At 34.5% G+C, this 22228-nt stretch overlaps 1 protein-coding gene across 4 annotated transcripts; it reads right to left on the reverse strand.

The window, feature by feature from the left end:
• Positions 1-633: 633 nt before the first annotated feature.
• ETAA1 (ETAA1 activator of ATR kinase) lies at positions 634-13613 on the reverse strand. 4 transcript variants are annotated; one of them, XM_032873758.1, is made up of 7 exons: positions 13250-13613; positions 11921-12049; positions 11585-11661; positions 8468-8580; positions 6184-8207; positions 4782-4816; positions 634-1377 (listed from the first exon to the last, which is right to left on the reverse strand). In XM_032873758.1, the coding sequence occupies exons 1-7, from the start codon at positions 13470-13472 to the stop codon at positions 1276-1278; spliced, it is 2703 nt and encodes a 900-aa protein (XP_032729649.1). In that variant the 5' UTR covers positions 13473-13613; the 3' UTR covers positions 634-1275. The 4 variants fall into 4 exon arrangements, with proteins under 4 accessions (XP_032729649.1, XP_032729652.1, XP_032729650.1 ...); XM_032873761.1 differs by lacking the exon at positions 13250-13613 and adding an exon at positions 12480-12576; XM_032873759.1 differs by lacking the exon at positions 4782-4816 and having other exon boundaries at positions 13250-13612.
• Positions 13614-22228: the final 8615 nt, after the last annotated feature.

Here is a 22228-nt window from a genome sequence, read left to right on the forward strand (position 1 = left end):
ATATTATCATAGTTCTAAGACACCTGAATAGTGGTGAATGCACTAATAGGTGTTTCACATGTATACCTTTCATTAAGTCTCCCAAAGCCATTTAAGACAAATAAAGCATCCTTACTGTCTTCTGACCTCTGCTTTGATTTTTCCGGCTTAGTGAATTCTAAACAGACATAAAGGAAAAAATAAGGTAACAGAGATGAACAAATTAGTAAAGTCAGAAAAATAGTTAAGGGAAAATTAAATAGTTATAGGTAAACTAAAAAGAGAAAGATTCTCATTTTTATATTCTGGAATGAATTCTTTAATACAAGAAACAATGAGCATTATTATTAAACAGTCCTTAATGTACTTTGAGTTACTATTTTTCTTTTTAAACTATGAAATAACTAATGCTCCTACAAACAAGTTATTTTGTATACTAATACTTGAAAGTATAATGGTATAATTGTCTAGGTGTTCATTAGAATAAAAGAAATCATTCTAATCCCAGCATAGCTTTAATTTGCCTTGTGACTTCCAGAATAACAGTATTCCTCACCCATAAAATAAAGAAGTTGGACCCAATGACATCTAAAGGTTCTGACAGTTCTAAATGTTAATAATACTATATTATTCATATAGCTAGTCTTTTTTTTCCCCCCAAACTTCTTAAATCAGCATTTTCCCTGAAAATAGTGGAAGGTTTCCAAAATACATGTTTTAGAAAACTAAAATTAAGATCTATTTCAGACTAGGAACTGAAAATACTAATTTCCTTACAAATAAATTAAAGTCCTTTATTTCCCACCAACCATGTTCCTAAGAATATGAAAGTATTTTTAAGATACAGAAGTATATAAAAAACTTAAAAAGTTATTGAAAGTAAAACTATAAAAAAATACTTATTTACTTAGTGAGTTGAAGCTTTATATTAGGGAGTTATTACAATAAAAAATTAGTAGATTACCTATTTTTGGATGACCCACAATATTTAAAAATATACTACTTTACTCTGTATAATTCTATAACATAATTGCTAACTCTCCTGAATTTTCAAAACTTATATGTAATTATTTCCACATACCTCTCCAAGGAAAGATTTCATTGACTATTGCAAACATTGATTTATTAAATAAAACAGAAGTCCATTTAAAAAAAAAAGTCCATGCTTTATAAGTCAGCATTAAATTTCTCACAGAGAAATCAAGAAAAAATATTTCCTATCATAGATAGCTATTAACTGTCTTTGTCTTCCAACTAATATTTCATAAAAGAAATCAAGTTAAGTGGGAGCTGCCTTTACAGATGAGGCCTGTGCTTTGGCCATTCTTCGAACCAGTGCTTCTTGTCTTTTTCTTTGAATTTCTTCAGGAGAATACTTTTTATTTTTCTCTTCTTCCTCTAAAAATTAAACAAAATATAGATATTACTATTATAGACTATAAAGGCATCCTGAATATGAATTTTAATTTTTACTTTTTTATTATCCAGACTTGCCATATTGGTATAACTATTAAATCATGCTAAACTACTAAATACGATATTCCACATACAGACACAGTACCCTAGGCCAAAGGAAAATCAAGCACCGATCAATTTGTCCTTATTTTATATACCTTTTCACAGTGCGATAAAGTTCATTTGATTAAAACTGTACATTTTAACTTCCTAGCACATAATTCTTGTGAATAAGGACATCTAATTTATACAATCGACAAAATGAGTATTTTTAAAAAACTGGGATTTTAAATATTATATAAACTTTAACAGAAAAGTAGTCAAAATATAATGAATTAAATATAAATACCTCAAATAGTCTATTTTTCCCTCTAAGATAAGCTATATTAATATTCATACCAACTTTTTTTCCTCTATAAAGTTCCAAGATTTCCATTTTAGCCATTGAGGACAAATGTTTTAGAGTGATCTGGTGAAATCTATCATGACAATAAGCACATAATTCACTGTCAAATATTTTTATTTAGAGAATACATTTTATATAAACATTAGAAATTTCAAAGAGGAGAATATCTGAATAAAGTCTCCAATTTGAATGTCTTTTTAAGTATACAGTTTAGTCACTTTGGGCTAAAAGATTATCTACATAATGCTAATAAGAATCAAACTTTAAGATTAGCAAACGTATTTTCTCATTTAAAGGATGTTTTAAAATTACGACCATCACCTTGAATTTATATGACCTTATATTGGTAAAACTGTTTATCTTGTAAAATCTGCCTCTCATAGAATAAGAATCTGTAGTACTGCTGGCAGAGTATTATTATTTACACTACCATCCAGACAAAGGTTCAGACTTTAAGACATTTCCCTTGTTAACTAAGGGAGATTATATGTCCAAAATAAATGATCTGTCTCCCTTTCCTTTCTTGGTATAATTGGAAATGGGAGAGCATGTTCAGGGTTGAGATAAATATTGTAGATAAACTCCCCAGATTACTCTGATGCCTTATTTATTTCCTAAACTAATTATCTCACAGATTTGTAGCTATTTTTCCTTATAGAAAGATGCTAGAAGATACTTTATAATTAGCTTGACTAATTATCTACTATTTTAGTCTCAAAGCTGAGAAACATAAACTCAGAATACACACACACACACACACACACACACACAGTTGCACTGTACTGACCATAAGTTTGGAAGGAAAACAGGTTAATAATCCATGACAGCAGAAAAGAACATAGTTCCCTACAACTGGCTTGGTGATATTCTTGGAAAATAATTTCAAATGATGTAGATAAAGTCACACTATGAAATTTTGATTTAGAGACATCCATTTCTCCCATCAGCCTTTCCTTTAACTCAATCTTCAATAAAAATACATGGCGAAGTCTCAAACTATTCCAAGTTACACAGAAAGGGTGGCTTTTCTTAATGTTTATCCTAAAGCAGAGGTCAGCAAAAAAGGGAAAAAAAATTCTGTAAATGGCCAGAAAGTAAATATATTAATCTTTGAAGGTCATATGGGCTTTCATTGGAAGTGTTAAGATCTGTCATTGTAGCATGAAAACAGTCAGCAATGGACAATACAAATGATATGACTGTGTTCAAATAAAACTCTGTTTAGTGATGGTGAAATCTGAATTCCATGAAAGTTTCAAAGGTCATGAAATATTATTACTCTTCTCCTGATTTTTTCTACTATTTAAAATGTGAAAACCATTTTAGCATGCTGGCTGTACAAAAACAGGCTATGGGCTGGATTTAGATAGGCCATGGTCTGCCCAACCCTGCCTTATAACAATAAGGTAGTTAAATGGGTTTTGTTTCAGAGATAGTCTCTGGAGAGCCTCTTCCAACATAACAGAGTAAAAACAATAGAAAATATCAAGAAGATTAATGTTAATTAGAAGATTAGGTACTATCAGTAAATGCAAACAAACTGATGAAAGAAACTGAAAGATTATCCACACACAAAAAATGCAGAAGGATAGTGTTTGGGAAAACTCAAATATTCCAGAGATGTAGTCTTTAATATAGTTATAACTATATGTAACTAAATTCATGTTGAGTATGGTCCAATTAATTATACTTATTTAAATATAAATTCAAATATTTAAAATTATTATAGATTGACCACAATTTTTGAATTGTTTCAAAATACCTAGGTTATAATGTAGGGAAGTATTCGTTGTCAATGTTGATAAAAAAATATAAACTGATATAACTTTTTGGGAAGATTTGGTGCTAGCCATCAAATTCAAAACATTCTCTTACATCAATTTTTTTAATAATTAACATACAATCATACGAGCATGGAGAAATTTATGTAGAAGTATATTCACTGAAGGACTGTTTGTAATGCCAAAAAGGCAACCAAACTGAACTTTCCATCAATAGAGAAACAGTTAAATAAATCATGGTATATCTGTATAAAGACATACTATGTAGTCATTAAAAGGACTGAAGCAAAACTACATGAATGAGAGGGAAAAATAGCTATATTTACTGAAGGCAAAACCAAGTTGCCAAATCGTAGGTACACAGTATATAATTCCATCTGATTAAATAAATGTGTAGGTATACACATGTATTCATACACACAAACATGCATACATGCTTTCATATGCACAGAAAATTCTACATGATGTATTCCAAACTGTTAACTGTGGTTTTTCCCTGAGGAATGGCTGTGAGAAAAGAGAAACAGAGAATTTAATTTTTGACTTCAAATTAATCTATTTTGTTTTCTTTCCTTCTTTTTAAACAACCAACATATTACTGTTACAAGTTTAAAAAAAAAAAAAGGTGGGAGTACTTAAATAGGAAAGTTGTAGCGGTAATGCCAACAAAATCATCATCTAGAATCTTAAACAGAAAACAACGATCTAATGTTAAAAGCACCTAAAAACTCCCTCACCTTATTAGCATTGATCTACATAATAGATAAGAATCCTAATGTTAGCCTCAAGTGAGGAAGACTGATTAAGAAAATCAATAATTACAAGCTAGCATAGTAACTGCTGTAACGGAAGTTAACACTGGGTATTGGAGAAACCCAAAGAAAGTGAAGCTAAATTATCGGGGTGGATAGAAACATACTGTGTTTTAAAGGACAAGTGGAAAATGGCTAGGCAGATTTGGTATATGCACATGGGGGCACAAAACCACTAAGTTTCTGGTAAAGGAAAGAGCATCTGTAAACACATGAGGCAGTGAAAAAAAACTGGGCATTAAGATGTATGAGTAGTTATGCCAGACACAGTCCCTTTATAAAGCATTACAGCATCAGTGAATAACAGATTTTCACATTATGTGGCATGATATTCATTCAAATACTTAATAAACATCTTCTAAGTGGCAGATGCGGTGACAGGCCTAGGTATTCACAGATAGGACAGACAATAATCAATACTTGCTTTCAAATTGTGGTAAAAGAAATGAAGGAAATAAGAGAGATTATAAGTCTTTTGACCTATTTATAGATTGTTCAAGGAACGTCTCTATGAGGAAGTCATATTTAAGGTGAGACCTAAGGATAAAAAAGCACCTATGAATAGACAGGAATGGGAGGTCATATGCTGGGAAGAAGTCGTTTTAGTTGGGACTATCACAGTCAGAGCTCCTGAACTAGGAAAGAAACTATTCTGTTCAAGGAACTCAAAGATAGCTAGTGTAGTTGAAGCTGAGTAGGTGAGGTAAAAAAGAAGACAGAGAGGCTAAAGAGTGATAATCCAGAACCTTGTAAATCAACACAGAGTAGGAATTTTCTTTTTTTTTTTTTAAAGATTTTATTTACTTATTTGATAAGAGAGATAGAGAGCACAAGTGCGCAGAACGGCAGGCAGAGGAAGAGAGAGAGAGAAGCCACCTTCCGTGGAGCAGGGAGCCTGATGCAGGACTCGATCCCAGCACTCTGGGATCATGACCTGAGGTGAAGGCAGCTGCTTAACTGACTGAGCCACCCAGGAGCCCCTGGAATTTTATTTGAAAAATGATAGGCCATCATTGAAGGTTGTGGTTAAGCAGAGGAATGCCAGGTTTGCCTGTTTGTGAAAAGATTATTCTACTGTTTGGAGAGAATTGAAAAGGGACAGATAAAAGAACTACAATCTAGTAAAAAAAAAAAGTTGATTTGGATAAGGATGGTAGCAGTTAAGAGTGAGAAAAATGGACTATTTTGAGATGTATTATTTCCACTAGAAATAATGGAACTTGATAGAACTGTGGGAGAAGAATCAGAAGAATCAAAGATGACAGGTTATACCAAGCAAATTACAGTTCTAACCATCACAACTAACAATTTCATATCAGATATTATAGTAAAAATGTGTTTAATTATAATGCTCTGAATTTTCAAACATCGTTCACCTCAATGTCTGCTACACATAGGAGTAAGATTCAAGTTTTGAAACAATGAGATATTTAGTAAATAATCTCACAGCAATATATCTACCTAAAAGTGTAATTTCCTAAGAAATTCAGAAAACATTCAACGAATATTGAGTGCTAACCATATACTAGTTACCATATTAAAAGCTAAGAAAGAATTTAATGCAATCTTCCGAAAATACAAATTACCCACCCTTTGTATATTAGAGTATAATTATTTGTAAGTCACTTTAAGAATTCTAGTTAAACACTGTGATTTTTTAAAATTTTATTACACAAATTCAATATAACAAATAATTAGTTTAGCTACTTTCCCAGGTGACAATTTTCAAAGAAAACTCTTTTATACATACCTTTTGAAGGTTGTTTCAAAGATTCAGAACATTTCACCAAAGACTGCTGTTGAACAGTCTTCCCACAAAATGGGCTGACAGCTTTATTTCTCTCTAAACCCTGTGTAATTTTGGTATGAGAAATATTGGTTGGCATACAATCTTGATTAAACTGGGAAAGAACCTGAGAATTTTTCATCTTCGGAAATGTATACTTAGGAAATCTAACTGATCTGTTAAGGTCACTCTTAGCTCCATCTGTTGTGCTCCTATGGGATAGATGCTGAGTACTTAATTTCTTCTTGTAAGTAGCAGTTTCTGTACTCCAGTGGTCTGAATTCACATTCAGACTTGAATTTCCCATATGAACTGATTCAGTACTACTCACTTGTACTGGAAAATCAGTGTTATTCCAGGAATAATGTAGACTATTGATCTGACAATCTGAGTTCTTAGAGTATATTTTTAAATTAGTCGTAGCACCTAAAAAGCTTGGAGAATTTCCACAAATTTCTTTTTCCATCTTCACTGGTTTATTTAATTGTAAGCTGTTTGTGAAAGATACATGGCCTGAAATGCTGCTCAGATTCAAATGCTTTGATTGCACTGATTGACTTTCTTGTTTAGATGTAGTAAACATGTTTTTGGCTCCATGTTTGGAACTATTATTGATCTCCAGTTTACTTTCTAATATCTTGCTGTCCTTTCTAATGTCTTGTTGCTGAGTTAGTCTTTCAATATCATCACATGCTTGGTATAATAAGTCATCATCTACATCATCTGCTTCCCAGGTATTCTCTAACTGATGACATGCTTTGACAATCTCATTGGCAAATGATGGATCATTCCAGTCATCAAAGAAAGAACCTAACTCTGATGCATTAGTCTGATTCGGATTATAAACACTGGTTTCAATGCCCAAAGTTGCAGAGCCAAAATTATCTATATTAGCAGGTGCTTTAAAAGACTGATTATAAGTGGACTTATTTTTTTGTTCATTACAATGTCCTGTGTTCAAAGTTGACTTTTCAGAAGTATTTACATTAGAAGTAAATTTAGTGTGCCTGTCTTCTTTTGTCAGGTTAGATGCAACTGCACAGTCTTGAATTTTGTCTTGAACAACAGTTTTACTGAAAGATTTCTCAAATTTCATTTTATTTCCAGTGGGTGGTAATTTGTTTGGTTTATCGTTTGGATTTACTGAAGACCCGTATTTTCCAAAATCTATTAATTCCTTGTTTTGTGTCTTTGAAAGGAGATCCTGTAAAATTTTTGAATCCTTTAACCTGGTATCTAGACTTGTATTCATTCTTGACTTATTTTTATCATTTTTATTGTTAAAATTATAAATTCCCTTTTGATCAGCAATCTGGGCTGTTTTAGGAGCAGGGAAAAGTTCACACATTTTGATATTTTGCATAACAAAAGGTTCATTACTTAGTAAGTTTTCCCAATCATCCTCAAAATCACTGGTAGTAAATGTATCAAGGGGTTTATGGAAAGCTTCTTGCTTCTCAGTATAAGAAGTCACACATGATTTTGTGATTCCAGGAGTGTCTACTTGACAAAAAAGTGATCCTGGAGTTTTATCTGACAGACTTTCATTCGTAATGATTTTCTCCTCTTTTAAAGTGCTTTTCTTTCCCAAGGTGGTATTACTCATGTTCAAAAGAGCATCTGACAAATCTTGGCTGAACTGTCCACTACATTTCTGAGTAGAGCCATCAAAAATGGCATTAAAGGCTGCTTCAGCATTTTGGTCAAATGGCTTCTGACTGTTATTCTGATCATTTTCCATAGGTGTTTTGGTATTTTCTTTCATTGGCTTCTTTATTATAGAATTATCTATTTCAGGAACTGTATCATGTAATAACTGCATCTGTATATTATCTTTATAATTGCTTAAAGTCTCTGCTTCTGAAATTGCCTGGATAAAATCATGATTTCTTTTGTTTTGCTCTTGAATCACATCTAGCTCTTCCATATTTTTATCAAATTGCTTAGCTAATTTCATAAGTTCTTCCTCTCGATTTTGTGTTTTTAACCTATTAAAAAAATTTTAGAAATTATAACTAAGAAAACATCAAAGAGTCATTATAGATTTTCAACTGTTATTAAGCATATTTTAATATACTAAAACTCAAAATTTTAACACAATTATTGTGAGCCTAAAATTCTACATGTCAAACCTAAAAAATATAATTTATAGCCATTTTGATGTTACTTATTTACAAAACCAAAACAGAATATTATTAAAAATATCTACTCCACTGAATCTCAGGAAAGATGAAAAGTTTGAACTTACTTTGTGCAGCTGATTTTTGCTCTTGATTTTCCTTTTGCTACACTAGGAGTACAAGGAATAGCAGTTGCACCAATCCACATGCCTAGCATGGAGTTTGTTATTGGTTTTTCATCCTTTAGAAGAAGGGGAAAAAAAAGAGTCATATACCAGAAAGAGCGAAAGAAAGGAAGGAAGGAAGGAAGGAAGAAAAAGAAAAGAAAAAACTTTAGGGGGAAAAAAAGAGTTACATACCAAAAAAAGAAAGAAAGAAAGAAAAGAAAACTTTATCTACACTAAATTATTTTCCTAAAGCAATAAATTCTGGTAAGGTGACAGTTACTAAACAAATTCGAGAAAAATGAGAAGTTGGAGGATGGCAATAAAAAGCTGTAAGAAGTGATCCTTATATGCTTCAGGAAATGAAAACATTCAGAATTAGTAAATTTTTACTTTCTAAAAAATTAATTTTAAGAATTTAATTAACTAATACATATTCAACAGTAAAAGCAGTCTTTTTTTTTTTCAACAGAAAACTGACTTATTAAGAATAGAGAGAAACATATGGAATTCTTTCTGTATCACCTGATTCTCCAAATTTTCCCTATCCTATTATAATCTTTATCTAAGGTAGGACAATCTATGTTGACCTGAATAGAAAACATTTAAAATTAAACTCAGGACAGAGTCAAGTGCAAAGTTAGAAATGATGCTAAGAAAGGCAGGGATAAGAACAAAAATAAGTAGAGAAAGCAGGAAAAGAAAATTTAACCACTATAAAGGAAAACAAAGGGCCATTTTAATCCCGGATGTTTTTGCTACTCCTTTCAGTCAGTTGATCATGCAAAAAAATTAGAAAATGAGTTTATCATTAGTTACAGACCAACAAATCAAATGGTTTAACAATTTTCTCCTCTTTTTGTACTTAGGATGAACAGAGTACTTAGAATGAACATAAATAACTATCACACAAGCTAAAAGTAATCTTATCAGTAGGTTAGGATACTTGAAAGCATGGACTGATCTTATGATCAGCATCAAGCAAAATGCTAGGCATGAAGAAGCTATCAGTTTATATTTATTTACTAGGTTTAGGTGAAAATATCCCTACAACTTGGTACTTTAAAATTCTTAATCAACAAAGTTTTCTTAGATGTCCAGTTGAACCTAGATTTTGGCTTCACAAAATAATCCAGTAATCAATAATTTTACTTTCAGACTCAATATATATTTTCACTTTTGTTTCAACAACAACTCTGAATTAGGGAAAATATTCTTAATGATTTAATGATGGACCCTTTGTCCATTTATCAAGTATTTTAAAATTCATTCAATTTTTAGAGAATAAAGGTATGCCAACTTTATATATCCAATTTTATATATACAAGGGCCCTATGTATGTTTTTATACTATTTGTGTTATATTTTAAAAATCTCTTCAATAATACGTGCATAATTTACTGTTTTCCAACTACAATCCAGGTGCTATATAAGGTATGTAAACAAATTACTTCATTTAATCCTAGAGAATATCCTGAGTAGAGTTGTACAAAAATGATGACTAACAATACTATATGAAAAGTAACCCTCAAGAAAGTGAAATGACTGTCCAGGGAAAATTGAAGTGCATATTTGGAAAAAAAAGAAAAAGCCATCTCTGAAAATACCAAGGTGACTTAAATAACTACTTGAGGGGGTTACTCACCTAAAAATAAAAAACATGAATATGTCATTCTGAGAACATGATAATCTTACACTACCAAAGATCTACACGCTTTAGTTGAAAAGAGTACCATTTAAAAGCAACTAATTTTACTGTAGTTTTCCTTATATACAAGTTACCACTTGCATATTGTTGCCATTTCTTTATGTGAGCTATTACTTCCAGACCCTTAGGTAAAGGGTCCAGTAATTTACTCAACTATCTTTTTATCACTACTTAAGCTGGCCAGTCCAAACACATTTTATTATTGCTGCTTTCATGTGAAACCCACAATTAATGAAGGCCTATTGTTAACTTATGAAGTAAATAGTATTATGTTATAAAAGCTATTAACTAATGAACCATATGTAAAATGAATTTCTATGACATGCCAAACATGGAATGCAGAGCTAGTAGCAACAAAGTTGTTTTGATTGTGCAAATTGTAATTTTGGATATTTTATAGCCACTAAGAAAAACTTTATTTCCTGTCTCCTCCACCTGGATGATGGTAATTCCTTGTAACCACAGTTTGGGACTATGCCATCTATTGTTTATGGTGAACATATAGTCACTATCCAAGGGTATGTCAAGAAAAAATCCCTACAGAGAGGACACTGAGCAAAAACTAGATGTTTTCTGAATTCAAATATTGTTAAATAAGAAAAAGGAGAGAGGACAGTAAAGAGGTTCAGAATAGAGGCTGCCTTAAACTTGTATTTCTATTTCATTCAAGTGGTACAGGAACTGAAAAAAGAAACTTTTGAAGATGGTTCTATGACAGCATATAATTTAACTATCATAATGAACTTTAAAATAACCTTACATTTATAGTGCTCTATGTTTACAAAGAATTATCTACTTTAATCCTCATAATAGTCCAATGGAGAGAGCAAGATAAGTAATTCTAGTTGATGACTGAATGAACTAAATTTCTGAGAGTTTAGGTTATGGTCACCCAATATAGGAGGCAGGCTGAGAACTAACTTCAAATCCAGTGTTTTCTACTTTTATGAGTGCTTCTCAATGATTGTATTAGTCCACAAATATTAAGAAGAGCAATTTCAATGGGAAAGAAGTGTGCTATAGACAATAAACAAATACCAATCACAAAAAACATTAAAAAGTTTAAATTTTTATTGTCTATTATTTTAATAACTTTTAAAATAGTGCCGTATATTGTTAAACATTAAAAACAGTCAAAATTATTACTCTAAAAAAATTAAAATATAGGATATATGCTTAAGGAAATATATATTGCCAATTATACATTATATTCCTTCTTCAAAATATACATTTCAGTAGTGTAAAAGGTAAAAGTAACCTTTGGTGCTCTATTTTCAGAAAACCTAATTGTAAAAGACAAACATTTTTCATATATGGACCTATTGGTATAGTTTTCATAGGTTTAAAATGAAATATAAAACTAGTGATATTTACCTGAGGAGCAATACGATTAACAATATGTGAGATTTCATCACTATCTGTGGTGTAAATCTGTTTTTTTCTTCCTTTACCTAAAGAACAAAGACACTTCTATAAATGGTAAACAAAAAACTTAATTTTAAAAATAGCAGTCATTTCTTAGAAAACAGTTTTAATTTAGCACGGCTTAGATCACTAAGCACTGACATCATATAGGTACCATAACAAACACATAAGATTCTCAAAAAACATCTGTTGTATAAAAGTTCTGTTATTACCCTACTGAAATGCTATAATTAAATCCTACTCATTTGCCAAATATTTACCCAGATAAAAAAATTAATAAATTACCTAACTGTTTTGTCATTGGAGAATTCTGATCCCAAAAGATATCATTCTGTCCATCTGGATCATTAGGAGAACTGAAGGCAGATGACAATATATCCATTTTCAGGACTCTCTTTGGTGTTTCATATCTTTCTACATAAAATAAGATTAAAAAAACAATTATTGCATTGTAAAGCATTACTTTACTTCCTAATACCCCAAAGTCACATATCCTTTAGATTACTTTTTATAGTCCAATTATAAAATCTTCTCCCAGAGATATTACTTTAATAACAACTGAAATATTTCACATAATAATCCTTGTAATACTTCACAAATTTGACACTATAAATAGCAAGTATTTTAATATAACCCAGTAGCTCTATGAATGTGTAATACTGTATAATTTATTCACTCCATTCATTACCACCGGCATTTGGAGGCTTTGGGAACCACCTGTAATTTTAAAGATACATTTCAAAAACCAAAAAGCTCCCAGAAGAAACTTAAGTAAAAGTCTGTTTAGCCCCCTTTCATCAACTCTATCCAACTTACACTGATTACTTCAAAAAACTTTAGCTACCCATTTCCTGTGAAGTTTTCTCCAGTATCACTTTTAAAATTTCTACGAACATTTGTTTTTGTTCATTCCAGAATTGCTTCATGGGAGTAAAGACAAGTAAGATAACAAAAGTCGTATTTTAAGAACACACTTGTAGAAAGAGCTTTTGTGTAAACTTCAGTTCCTACCGGGATTTATTAGAAATCTCTGAAAAAATAGAACACCAAAAATTGACCAGAATGAAATACTCAGGGGCCCTTAAGTTTCCTACTTGGAGGGACATCATACACAGGAACTTCCGGTTTATAAATCATGAAGGGAGATATCACCCAAACTGAGGATGGTAGAGATAGCTAGAGCTTTTTATATGACCCCTTCACTGGAGCAAGCCAGGGCAGAAAAGTCGAGATGGGGCAATTCTCCTGGAAATAAGCTGAAGGCAGCAAGTCTATCCGATAGTTTTCCTCGCTCTGCCACTTGTGACTGGAGCAGTCTAGAAATAGCCGCCCTCCTTCCCTCAAACAGGTAAATTAAAGAGCCTATTCCTACAGCAGAAGCAGCAAGTAGATGGTCAAACGGAACGTGGCAGAACTCAAATTCGGAGCCTAAAACCATGGGTAGTGGCGTCCTGTTCCTCTCGAACTCACGAGGGGCGAGGGGCGAAGCCCAGAGAAAGAAAACACTTCAGACTCCACCCCCACCCGCACCCGCACCCTAGAATTCCCCATTGCAAGCAGGGCTGTGGGGTTGCAGCGCTTAAGCCCGGAGGGGCCGCGCTGCCGACGTCTCACCCTCGGGGTTACTTTTACTGCACGAAGCGGCTGCTGGAGGCTGCTCTTGTTGCGGCACGGGCCGGGGAGACGTCTCTCCGGCCCTGCGGGGCCTCGAGCCGCGGGCCGACCTCAGCCGCCTCTTCCCTGGCTCGACCATCGAGCTGCATTCCTCAGCCGCCGCCGCTTTGCGCGGCGTGTTCTTCAGGCCAGGGCTGTCCCCATGTTTCCTTCGCCGACTCATTGCCTACAGCCCCCTTTTACCAGCCCCTTCGCCTTTCACATTTTGCAACCGGAGGAGTAAGGCAATGGAACTACAAGCCGGACTCGGCGCCAACGGCCGACGCCATTTTGGCCGATGGGCGCTCGAAAGAGACAGCCGCTGATTGGTTGCGTCTGGGCAAGGGGCGGGGCGGTCGCCGTGCCCGGGACGCCGCGGTTACGAAGCCAGCGGCGCGCGCTTCCGCAGCCTGCCTCCAAGCTCGCTGGGCTCTAGAGGCTCAGACTCTTTAGGAGTGAAAGTGATTGGAAGGGGGAGTGAGCTGGTCGTAGTAGTTGAGTGAGAGTATGTGGGGTGGAAAGGGACTTGAATCCACTAGCATCTTTTTACTGAATTTACAGCTGGAGTTACACATTACTTAGATTAAGATAATTGCCGGGTTTAGTATTTTAAAGAAGAAATAAAAGGTATAGACTAGGAAGGAAAAATTTACCTATTTCTTCATAGATGATGTGTGCATAGAGAAATCCAAAAAGTGTAGAAGTTATTAAATCTATAAACTATTTTAACGGAGTTGCAGATACGAAGTAAATATTCAAAGACCAGTTATGTCTGACTGTATTAGGAACAAACATAGACTTTTTAAAAAATACGATTTCTGGGGCGACTGCCTTTGGCTCAGTACATGATCCAGGAATCCCCAAATTAGGCTCCTTGCCCAGAGCGGAGCCTGCTTTTTCATCTTTTCCTCTCTCCTGCTATCTCTGTCGCCATCTCTGTCTCTGTTTCTCTCAAGTAAATAAATAAAATTTCTTTAAAAAATAAATATGATTTATAGTAGCATGCAAGATACCAAATAACTAGAAATAAATTTAACCAAAATTGCAACATTTCTACAGAGAATATGAAATATTTTGAAAGAAATCGAAGACTTAAATACAGTTGACCCTTGAACATGGCAAGTGTTAGGGGTGCTGATCCATATGCTGTTAAAAATTTACTGTAACTTTTAACTCCCAATGAACTTAACTAGTAATAGCCTATTGCTGTTGACTAGAAGTCTTCCTATAACATAAAGTTAATTAACACATATTTTGTGTGTGTATTGTATGCTGTATTCTCACAATAATGTAAGCTACAAAAAAATGTTAGTAAGAAAATCATAAGAAAAATACTTTTCTTGTGAAAGAAGGATTAAACCCGGGCACCTGTGTGGCTCAAATGGTTGAGCATCTGCCTTCTGCTCAGATCCTCTAGGTCCTGGGGTCCAGCCGGCTGTTGGGCTCCCAGCTCAGCGGGGAGCCTGCTTCTCCCTCTACCCCTGCCTCTCCCCCTGCTCCTGCTCTCTCTATCTCTCTCTCTGTATCTCTCTGTCTCAAGTGAATAAATAAAATCTTGAAAAAAAAAAAAAAAAAGATTACATCATGCACCATGTTCATGGTCGCAAGACTCAATACTTTTACCTTAGTTCTTCCCAAATTGACTCAAAGGAAATCCATTCAAAATTGCCGTAGGTGTATTTGTGTAGATTTCTGTATGTGTGTGTGTGGGGGTGTGTAATATGACAAGCTTATTTTAAATGTATATGGAAATGCAAAGTATCAAAAATATCCAAGAAGCTTTCAGAGATCTCTTGAAGAATAATGAAGTTGGATGGGTACCTCGTTTAAAATCAAGGAAATTAAGACACTGTGGCAATGGTTAAGGGATAGACAAACATGAAAGAAATAGGTTAGATGGTTCAGAAACAGACCTTTACATAAATGGACACTTGATTTAAGACAAAAATGATACTCCTAAGCAGTGGGAAAAGGACTTTTAGGTAATAAACAGTGCTTGGTCGATCTGATATTCACACTGTGGGAAAAAGAAGAAACAACCTCTATTTCAAACCATAACCCAAATCAAATGATGTGCAAGTTGATTGTACACTTAATTGTAAGAAATAAAATAATTAACATTCTAGGAGATTTCTTAATGTCTAGGAGATGTCTTAATGTCTAGGAGATGTCTATAAATTGTTTTAATGACAGGAAAGATTTTTAAATTGAACAAAAATGTCACTATCTATGAAGAAAATAATTACATACTTGAGTACATTAAATTGATCACTGAAGATTAGGTCTATCCAAAGACAAGATTAGAGAATGAAAGGCAAGGCACAGATTGGGAGAAGATATTTACCAGATGCCAAGTTACGGCCCATATATAAAGTATATGAAAAATGGATATAAACTACAAAGGTGATTGACCATAAATAAGAAAAATGGGTCAGGTACTTTAGCAGGCTCTCCAAAAGAAAATCTCAATGACCAACAAACTTGTATAAAGGTGCTCAACCTTATTTGTAAGGAGGAAAATGGAAACTAAAGCCATAATACAGTACTCCTCAACACCCATCAGAATGGCTAAAATTAAGACGGACAATAGGGTTGTTAAGGAAACTAGAGTTGAAACCACAGCCTCAACCAATACCTTGATTGCAGCCTGTGAGGCACCCAGAGCCTAAGGACCCAACCAGTAGGAATTGTCACATACTGCTGGTGAGAATAACTTGGTACAACAATTCTGGAAAACAGGTTTTGGTCTAGCAATCCCACTCTGAGGAATATAACCAATGGAAATGCAGGATGCATCTGTGCAACAAGATACATTTTATAAAAATGTTTTTAGCAGTAAAGTTCAAAATTACCCCAAAGTGGAAGCAAGCCAAACGCCCTTCAAGAGTACAGGGGTTAATAAAATAATAAAAATATATTAAAAAAAAAAAGTACAGGGGTTAACTATATTGAGCTATATTTGCTCAACAAAATGCTACATAGCAATATAAAAGAAAAATTGCAATTCCATGCAACAATGTGGAAAATCTCATAAAGCTGAGCAAAAGAGGCCAGACTCCCAGCCTCTTCTCTCCCAAGAATACTATATAATTCCATTTACATGTAAACATGTTGTATAGGGTTGTAAGTTTAAGTGTTCAAATGATAAAGAATAATCAAGTAATTGATGATCATGAAAGTCAGGATAATGGTTACCTTGTGGGGGAGAAGGGACAATGATTAGAAGGGAATGGGGGGCAGTAATATGGTGTATTGGCTTTGTTCTTTTTCTTGTTCTAGTTGTGATTTGGTGATAGTTCATTGAGCTGAATATGTTGTTTTGTGTACTTTTGTGTGTATACGTTATATTTATCTATAAAAATATTTTTAAAACTTTTGTAAGGCAAAAATATTTGTTGCCACTGAGGAACTAAAATGTATTTCTTCTTTGTAATTTACTCTGTTTGGCTGATAGAAATCGTATAACTAAATATAAAGTTCAGTTCTAACACTTATATAAACCAAAGTGACCAAATATTTCCCTTCTTTTTCCTCAGTCCTTGACTTTCTACTAATATTTCCCTTGCCATGATTGTTTTTAATCTCCTTATTTTAAACCATTATTTAGTTTTATATATTTATAACTGGATATGACTGCTTGGAAGGTGACATCTCAAAAATTCACATCAACTATTTGAAACTCCAATTCTTTAAATTAATAGGAATAGTTATTTCTCTTGAGGATCTCTTCTATCTACCTATCAACTGACCAAGAATCCCAGAACCAGGAAAGGAAAAAAAAAAGTTCACGTTCACAATAACACCTTATTAAATAGATGGCATCATAGCTGTCTAAAAGACTTAATTTACCCTTAGAAAATAGTTGAAGGAGTTTGAAGAATTTAATAATGCCTATAGGAGTAATAACCATGTATCAATCCTTTAAAGCATATTAATACTGCAAATAAAATAACAATGAATAATTTCCCATAACTGTCCAAATTCTATAGTGCCCAAGTAACCCTTGTAAAAAGAACAATGGAGCCCAAAAGAACAGCCGTGTGTTGTTACTTTAGCATGCCCAGGATGGTTGTAATTGTAATCATTATGCGGTAGGAAGCTATCATAAGTTTTAGCTTGGAAGTTACTTAATTCACACAATCTGTTACCGTTCTAAATGTAGTTCAAAATAACTGTACTTCCTAAATGTAGCTCTTGAAATCAGTACAGTTCAATTAACTCCTTCATAATGTTTTAAAAAAAAAAAAACAAAAGATAGGTCTCCTAGACATTTGAATGCAGTATGATTCAAAATCCCAAAACTTAGTATTTCTAGGCATTTGGATACAATGTACATACAAGTAAGATTTAATACAACTAAAATGTTTTTAATAAACAAAAGTTAAACTCTTACTTGTTTGCTTGTAGGAATTATCCGTAAACTTGACAATGATTATTAAACAAAAATTAATGGAGAGTCTATTGATAAGGAGATTTTATGTGGACTGATTGTCTTGTCCCTTACATCACAATATACTACCTGCTGGTGGGATGACTAATTGTGAGAAGAATTTGCTTCAAGAAAAAAATAATGAAAATCATGATGGGCTACATAATAGCATATTATGCATATAGAGCTCTGCCCCAGCTCCAGATATTTCATTTGGCAGTTGCATATCCAAATATATCAATTATCAATAGATACAATTGGCAGAAACCGAACAGGCAACAAAATGAGTAGAGAATTTTATTTATAGTCTTGTTGCTATGTGCTTAAGATACCCCAGAATGAGCAGGGGTAGGTATCCGGCCCATTTTTCCTCAGTCCTAACCTATTAACAATTGTAATTAAAATCACCTATATGTCCATCGCTCTTCCGTGGGAACTGCTCAATCCAGAGCCTCTGCTTAGGTGGCTTTAGTCCCATCAGGTAGTCCCAGTCAGGTAACACTGATTGGACTAGAGTGGGCCCTTGACTTTGGGATCCAATCCATCCGCTGGCTCTCCATCTCTGACCATCACAAAAGATACACTGAGACAATCATATTTCTTGGAGATTTGAAGTAAGAATTTGCTGGAGGGCATTGTGCAAAACCATGGGGGGCCACAAAGTTTGAGAAAGCTTGTAGGCAGTAGAACAGAAAAAAACTGCAGTGTTACCCGACAGGACAGTTGGAACAAGTATGTATGTAGATCTGATACCTGGAAACTGAACAGCCATTCTGCTCCAGCATCTCAAGGCCAGGTTCTATTGTAATTCTAGTCCTTTTGTTTTTCAATCCAAGCCCTTGCAGTAAACTTCCTTTTCTTGAGCTAGCTAATGCCAGTTTGTTTATACTACTTAAACCCACAAAAGCTGAACTAAAACAAAGCTTAGGATCAATAGTTAGAGTCTAATTGTTTCTCAGTTTTTATTAGAAAGCATGAATTGCCACGAGAAATGGCAGCAAATGCTTTTACTTTAAATGCTGTTTGCAAAGCAGGATACCAAACTCGTTCTCAAGGACAAGATGGTTGCTGCAAACTTTAGCAAAATCACACTTAATTATAAATGATTTAGGCGGTTTTTATAATAACTTACCAAGATATGATTTTGAAAAGTTCAAAATAGAATGTAACAGAATCCCATTCAAAGATAGTTGGGAGCTAAAATATTTTATCTATTCATCTGATTCTGAGACAAATTACAGTGGACACTGGCTGTCATCTGAAATCACTTTATTTTTATTTTTTTACATTTCCTGTTTTTATAAAGACCACAGATTTAGAAAATATAGACTGTATTTGTTTGCCTTTCCAGTCCGTACTCCAGAATGATGTTTCAACCACGATTTTACCCTTTCCCCAATTCCCTTACCTTCTCAAGCCGCCAATGTGCTTTCCTTGCTGGCCTCCAGCCTTGGATCAATCGTGCCACTTGCTTTCTCAGCCCATGACAGTGAGCTATTGAGTAGATTGGTGAGGTTTCCACCTGTGCCATCATGAAGCTACAGTCACCAGAAGAGCTTTCAGTGGCACGCAACAAAGTTATCACTGACCAGCACAACTCACGCTTCCCTTCTCTGAAACAGATTCTAAACTTCTCTACCACTGTCTATATAGGAACAGATCCCGTGAGAAAAATGAAGGGTTTAATTATTAAGACCAAGCTTATTTAAATCTTACATAAAATTTCACAAGGAAATGAAAACAAGATTTGGATGTCTTAGCAATCATTCTGTGGTATCATATATATATACTTCCTGAAGTCTTCACCACAATCAAAATCATGAATACATCCATCACCCCTGAAGTTTCGTTGGACCCTTTGTTTCCCTTTTGTTTGCAATATGTAAGAGTGTATAATTTACTTTCGATTAATGGCTGTGTTTAACAATTTGCTAGCCTAATTCCTAAAAATTTAACAATCAGCTCTTAAGAGCTAGGATCAGCTGGCTGTAGCACATCACTGATCTTCTTATCTCTCATTCTCCTTTCTCCAGTTTGAGTAACTTCAGTTCCTTCAACTTTTCCTCATCTTACCTATTTGTCAAAGCTTTCATCAGTTTTAAGCGTCTCAATTCAGCGACTGAGCTGAGAACTGGACTGGAGAGCGCTACTCTATATGTTACAGGTTTAAAAATGAATGAGCTGTAAATGTTAAAATAAAAGCCTGGGGCACTTTCCTAGGGCTGAGAAATTAGAAGGTTGCTGGGAAAGGTAGCTCCAAGTAGGAAGGGACCCTTTCTAACTAAGCAGCCCTATCTGTAGATGTGGCTAAGAGGAAGGAAGCAAAGCAGGGTTACCAATTCTGGAGTGGGACATATTTTTCCGCACACTGTGCTTTCTGCAGGCGCCGCTTAACCATACCACTAATTGAATTCAATGCCTCTGCTTATTTCAATAGCACCCCCCACTGGGCCTATATCTACCCAGGAATAATGGTTTTGGGTGTCAAAGAGGTAATTTGAAAAGACATTTTCCTCTACTGCTTTAAGTGAAACCTTGGGTTGGGGGGACCCGAGCTGCCCCAAAATATCTTATTCAGGGTTAAAACTTTCTTTTCCCTGGTTGTAATGGAATCTGGTTGTCCTCTATGAGTTTTTGCTTTTATGAATAGCAGGAAGATGGCCTGATTTTAAGGATTGCCCTTGACTTTTTCAAGCAGCAGGATCCAGATCATTCACTCTGTCACCATAATTTTAACTTAAAGCACCGCTAACCCGTACTTGAGACTACTACAAATTTGTTTATTTTGCAGTAAATAAAACAATAAAATCTTCTTAAAATTTTTACAACTGTTAATAGTGTTTAGGTTAGCTCAGCCAACTGCATGCATGGGGATGCTTAAAGTGTCCTAGAGCAAATGGTTCTTTTGGTCAATGGTTCACTTGTACAGGATACCCTGGCCAGAGCTAAAAATGGCTTCTGATTATCTAGGAGTGATTTTACAGCATTTAAAATATTAAAATTTTGAATAACATTTTAGATCAATTTGAATGTAAAAGGACAGAAAAGAAGTTAGTTAAATTGTAAAATTTCTATTACAGAGTAACTCTGCTCATATCAATCTAGTTCTCAGCATAAGAACATTTTCCTTTCAACAGGGCTTTTCCTGTCTTTCAGACTTGTGGAAAAAATGATTGGTGTATTTCATATGAATGTAAAAGACTCTTTTGGCTTGATCTAGTATCAATAACCTGGGTAGCGGGGTTGGGGAAAATTGGGCCCTGGGGGGTTGTCATCTCATTGGCATGAAACATATGGAAAACACAGGTACATTTATGCTGCTGTTGAACTATTTTCTTAAGCCTGTTACTATGGCTTCTAAGTGCATCAACAGGCAGTCCCCTTTACAGGCGGCTCTTCACATTTCCAAATGCTCCCTGTCCTTTTACTCATTGTTATTCAAAATGTAGTGTGTGGAAGAGCAACCTGGCTTTCACCTGGGAGCTAATTAGAAATGTAAATAGAATCTTGAGCCTATTCCAGAGCGCTGAATGGAAATCTGCACAGTTACAAAATCTGCAGGGCTACAGAATGATTCAGGACCACAGGAAAGTTTGAGAGCTGATCATCTGCACGGACTTTCTCTAATAATTTTGACCAAAGTGATTATTGCCTCTTTTCTCTGAACTCCCACCTTACCTTTTGTCCATTCTTTAATTTAGCACTTTATTAGGATTCTATATTTCTCAAGAATTGTTGGATGTATGCAAATATTATGTCCCTGACAATATTGTGAGCTCTTAGACCAGGGTTTGGCACAATTCTCTAAAAAGGGGTTGGCACATGGTAAATATTTTAGGCTTTGCAGGCCAGATACTGTCTCAGTTCCATATTCTTTTTAGACTTGTTTACTCTTTAAAAATTAAAGCATATTAGGTAAAAAAGCCATACCAAAATGGGCCCAAGTCTATATTTGGTTTGTGGGTAGGAGTTAGCCCACCCCTGCCCTAGATGTCTAGGCCAGAGTTGTGTGCTGGCTTTTGGTACAGGGCTGTTAACATTTGCAATTGATGCTGATTTCTCAGTGGATTGTTAAAAGTCATTTCATATTTCCTTCTGTCTTATGTTCTAAAACATTTTGCAGTAGGGCTTAGAAAAGTTTTTTTTTGTTTGTTTTTTAATTAAAGATTTTATTTATTTATTTGACACAGAGAGAGGTCACAAGTAGGCAGAGAGGCAGGCAGAGAGAGGGGGGATGCAGGCTCCCTGCCAAGCAGAGAGCCCTATGTGGGGCTTGATCCCAGGACCCTGAGATCATGACCTGAGCCGAAGGGAGAGGCTTTAACCCACTGAGCCACCCAGGCACCCCTAGAAAAGGTTTTAAAAATTATACTATATCAATAAAAGGACGTGTTTACATACTTTAAAAAGAAGCTATTAATAAGAATGGAAGATTCCAAATGAACTCATACATACATGCATGCATACATACATACATACATTTCTTTTCTTATAGGTGCCAAGACAAAAAT

The sequence above is a fragment of the Lontra canadensis genome, unplaced genomic scaffold, assembly GCF_010015895.1.
Source record: "Lontra canadensis isolate GAN:19392208 unplaced genomic scaffold, GSC_riverotter_1.0 scaffold50, whole genome shotgun sequence".
Taxonomy (NCBI): Eukaryota; Metazoa; Chordata; class Mammalia; order Carnivora; family Mustelidae; genus Lontra; species Lontra canadensis.

Excerpts from the sequence above, each read along its gene's own strand:
- ETAA1 (XM_032873758.1), bottom strand. The coding sequence starts at position 13,472 with ATGAGTCGGCGAAGGAAACATGGGGACAGCCCTGGCCTGAAGAACACG. Across the intron at positions 12,050-13,249 it reads CAGTAAAAGTAACCCCGAGG|AAAGATATGAAACACCAAAG; the intron begins GTGAGACGTCGG and ends TATTTTATGTAG. Across the intron at positions 8,208-8,467 it reads GCAAAAATCAGCTGCACAAA|GTTAAAAACACAAAATCGAG; the intron begins GTAAGTTCAAAC and ends TTTTTTTAATAG.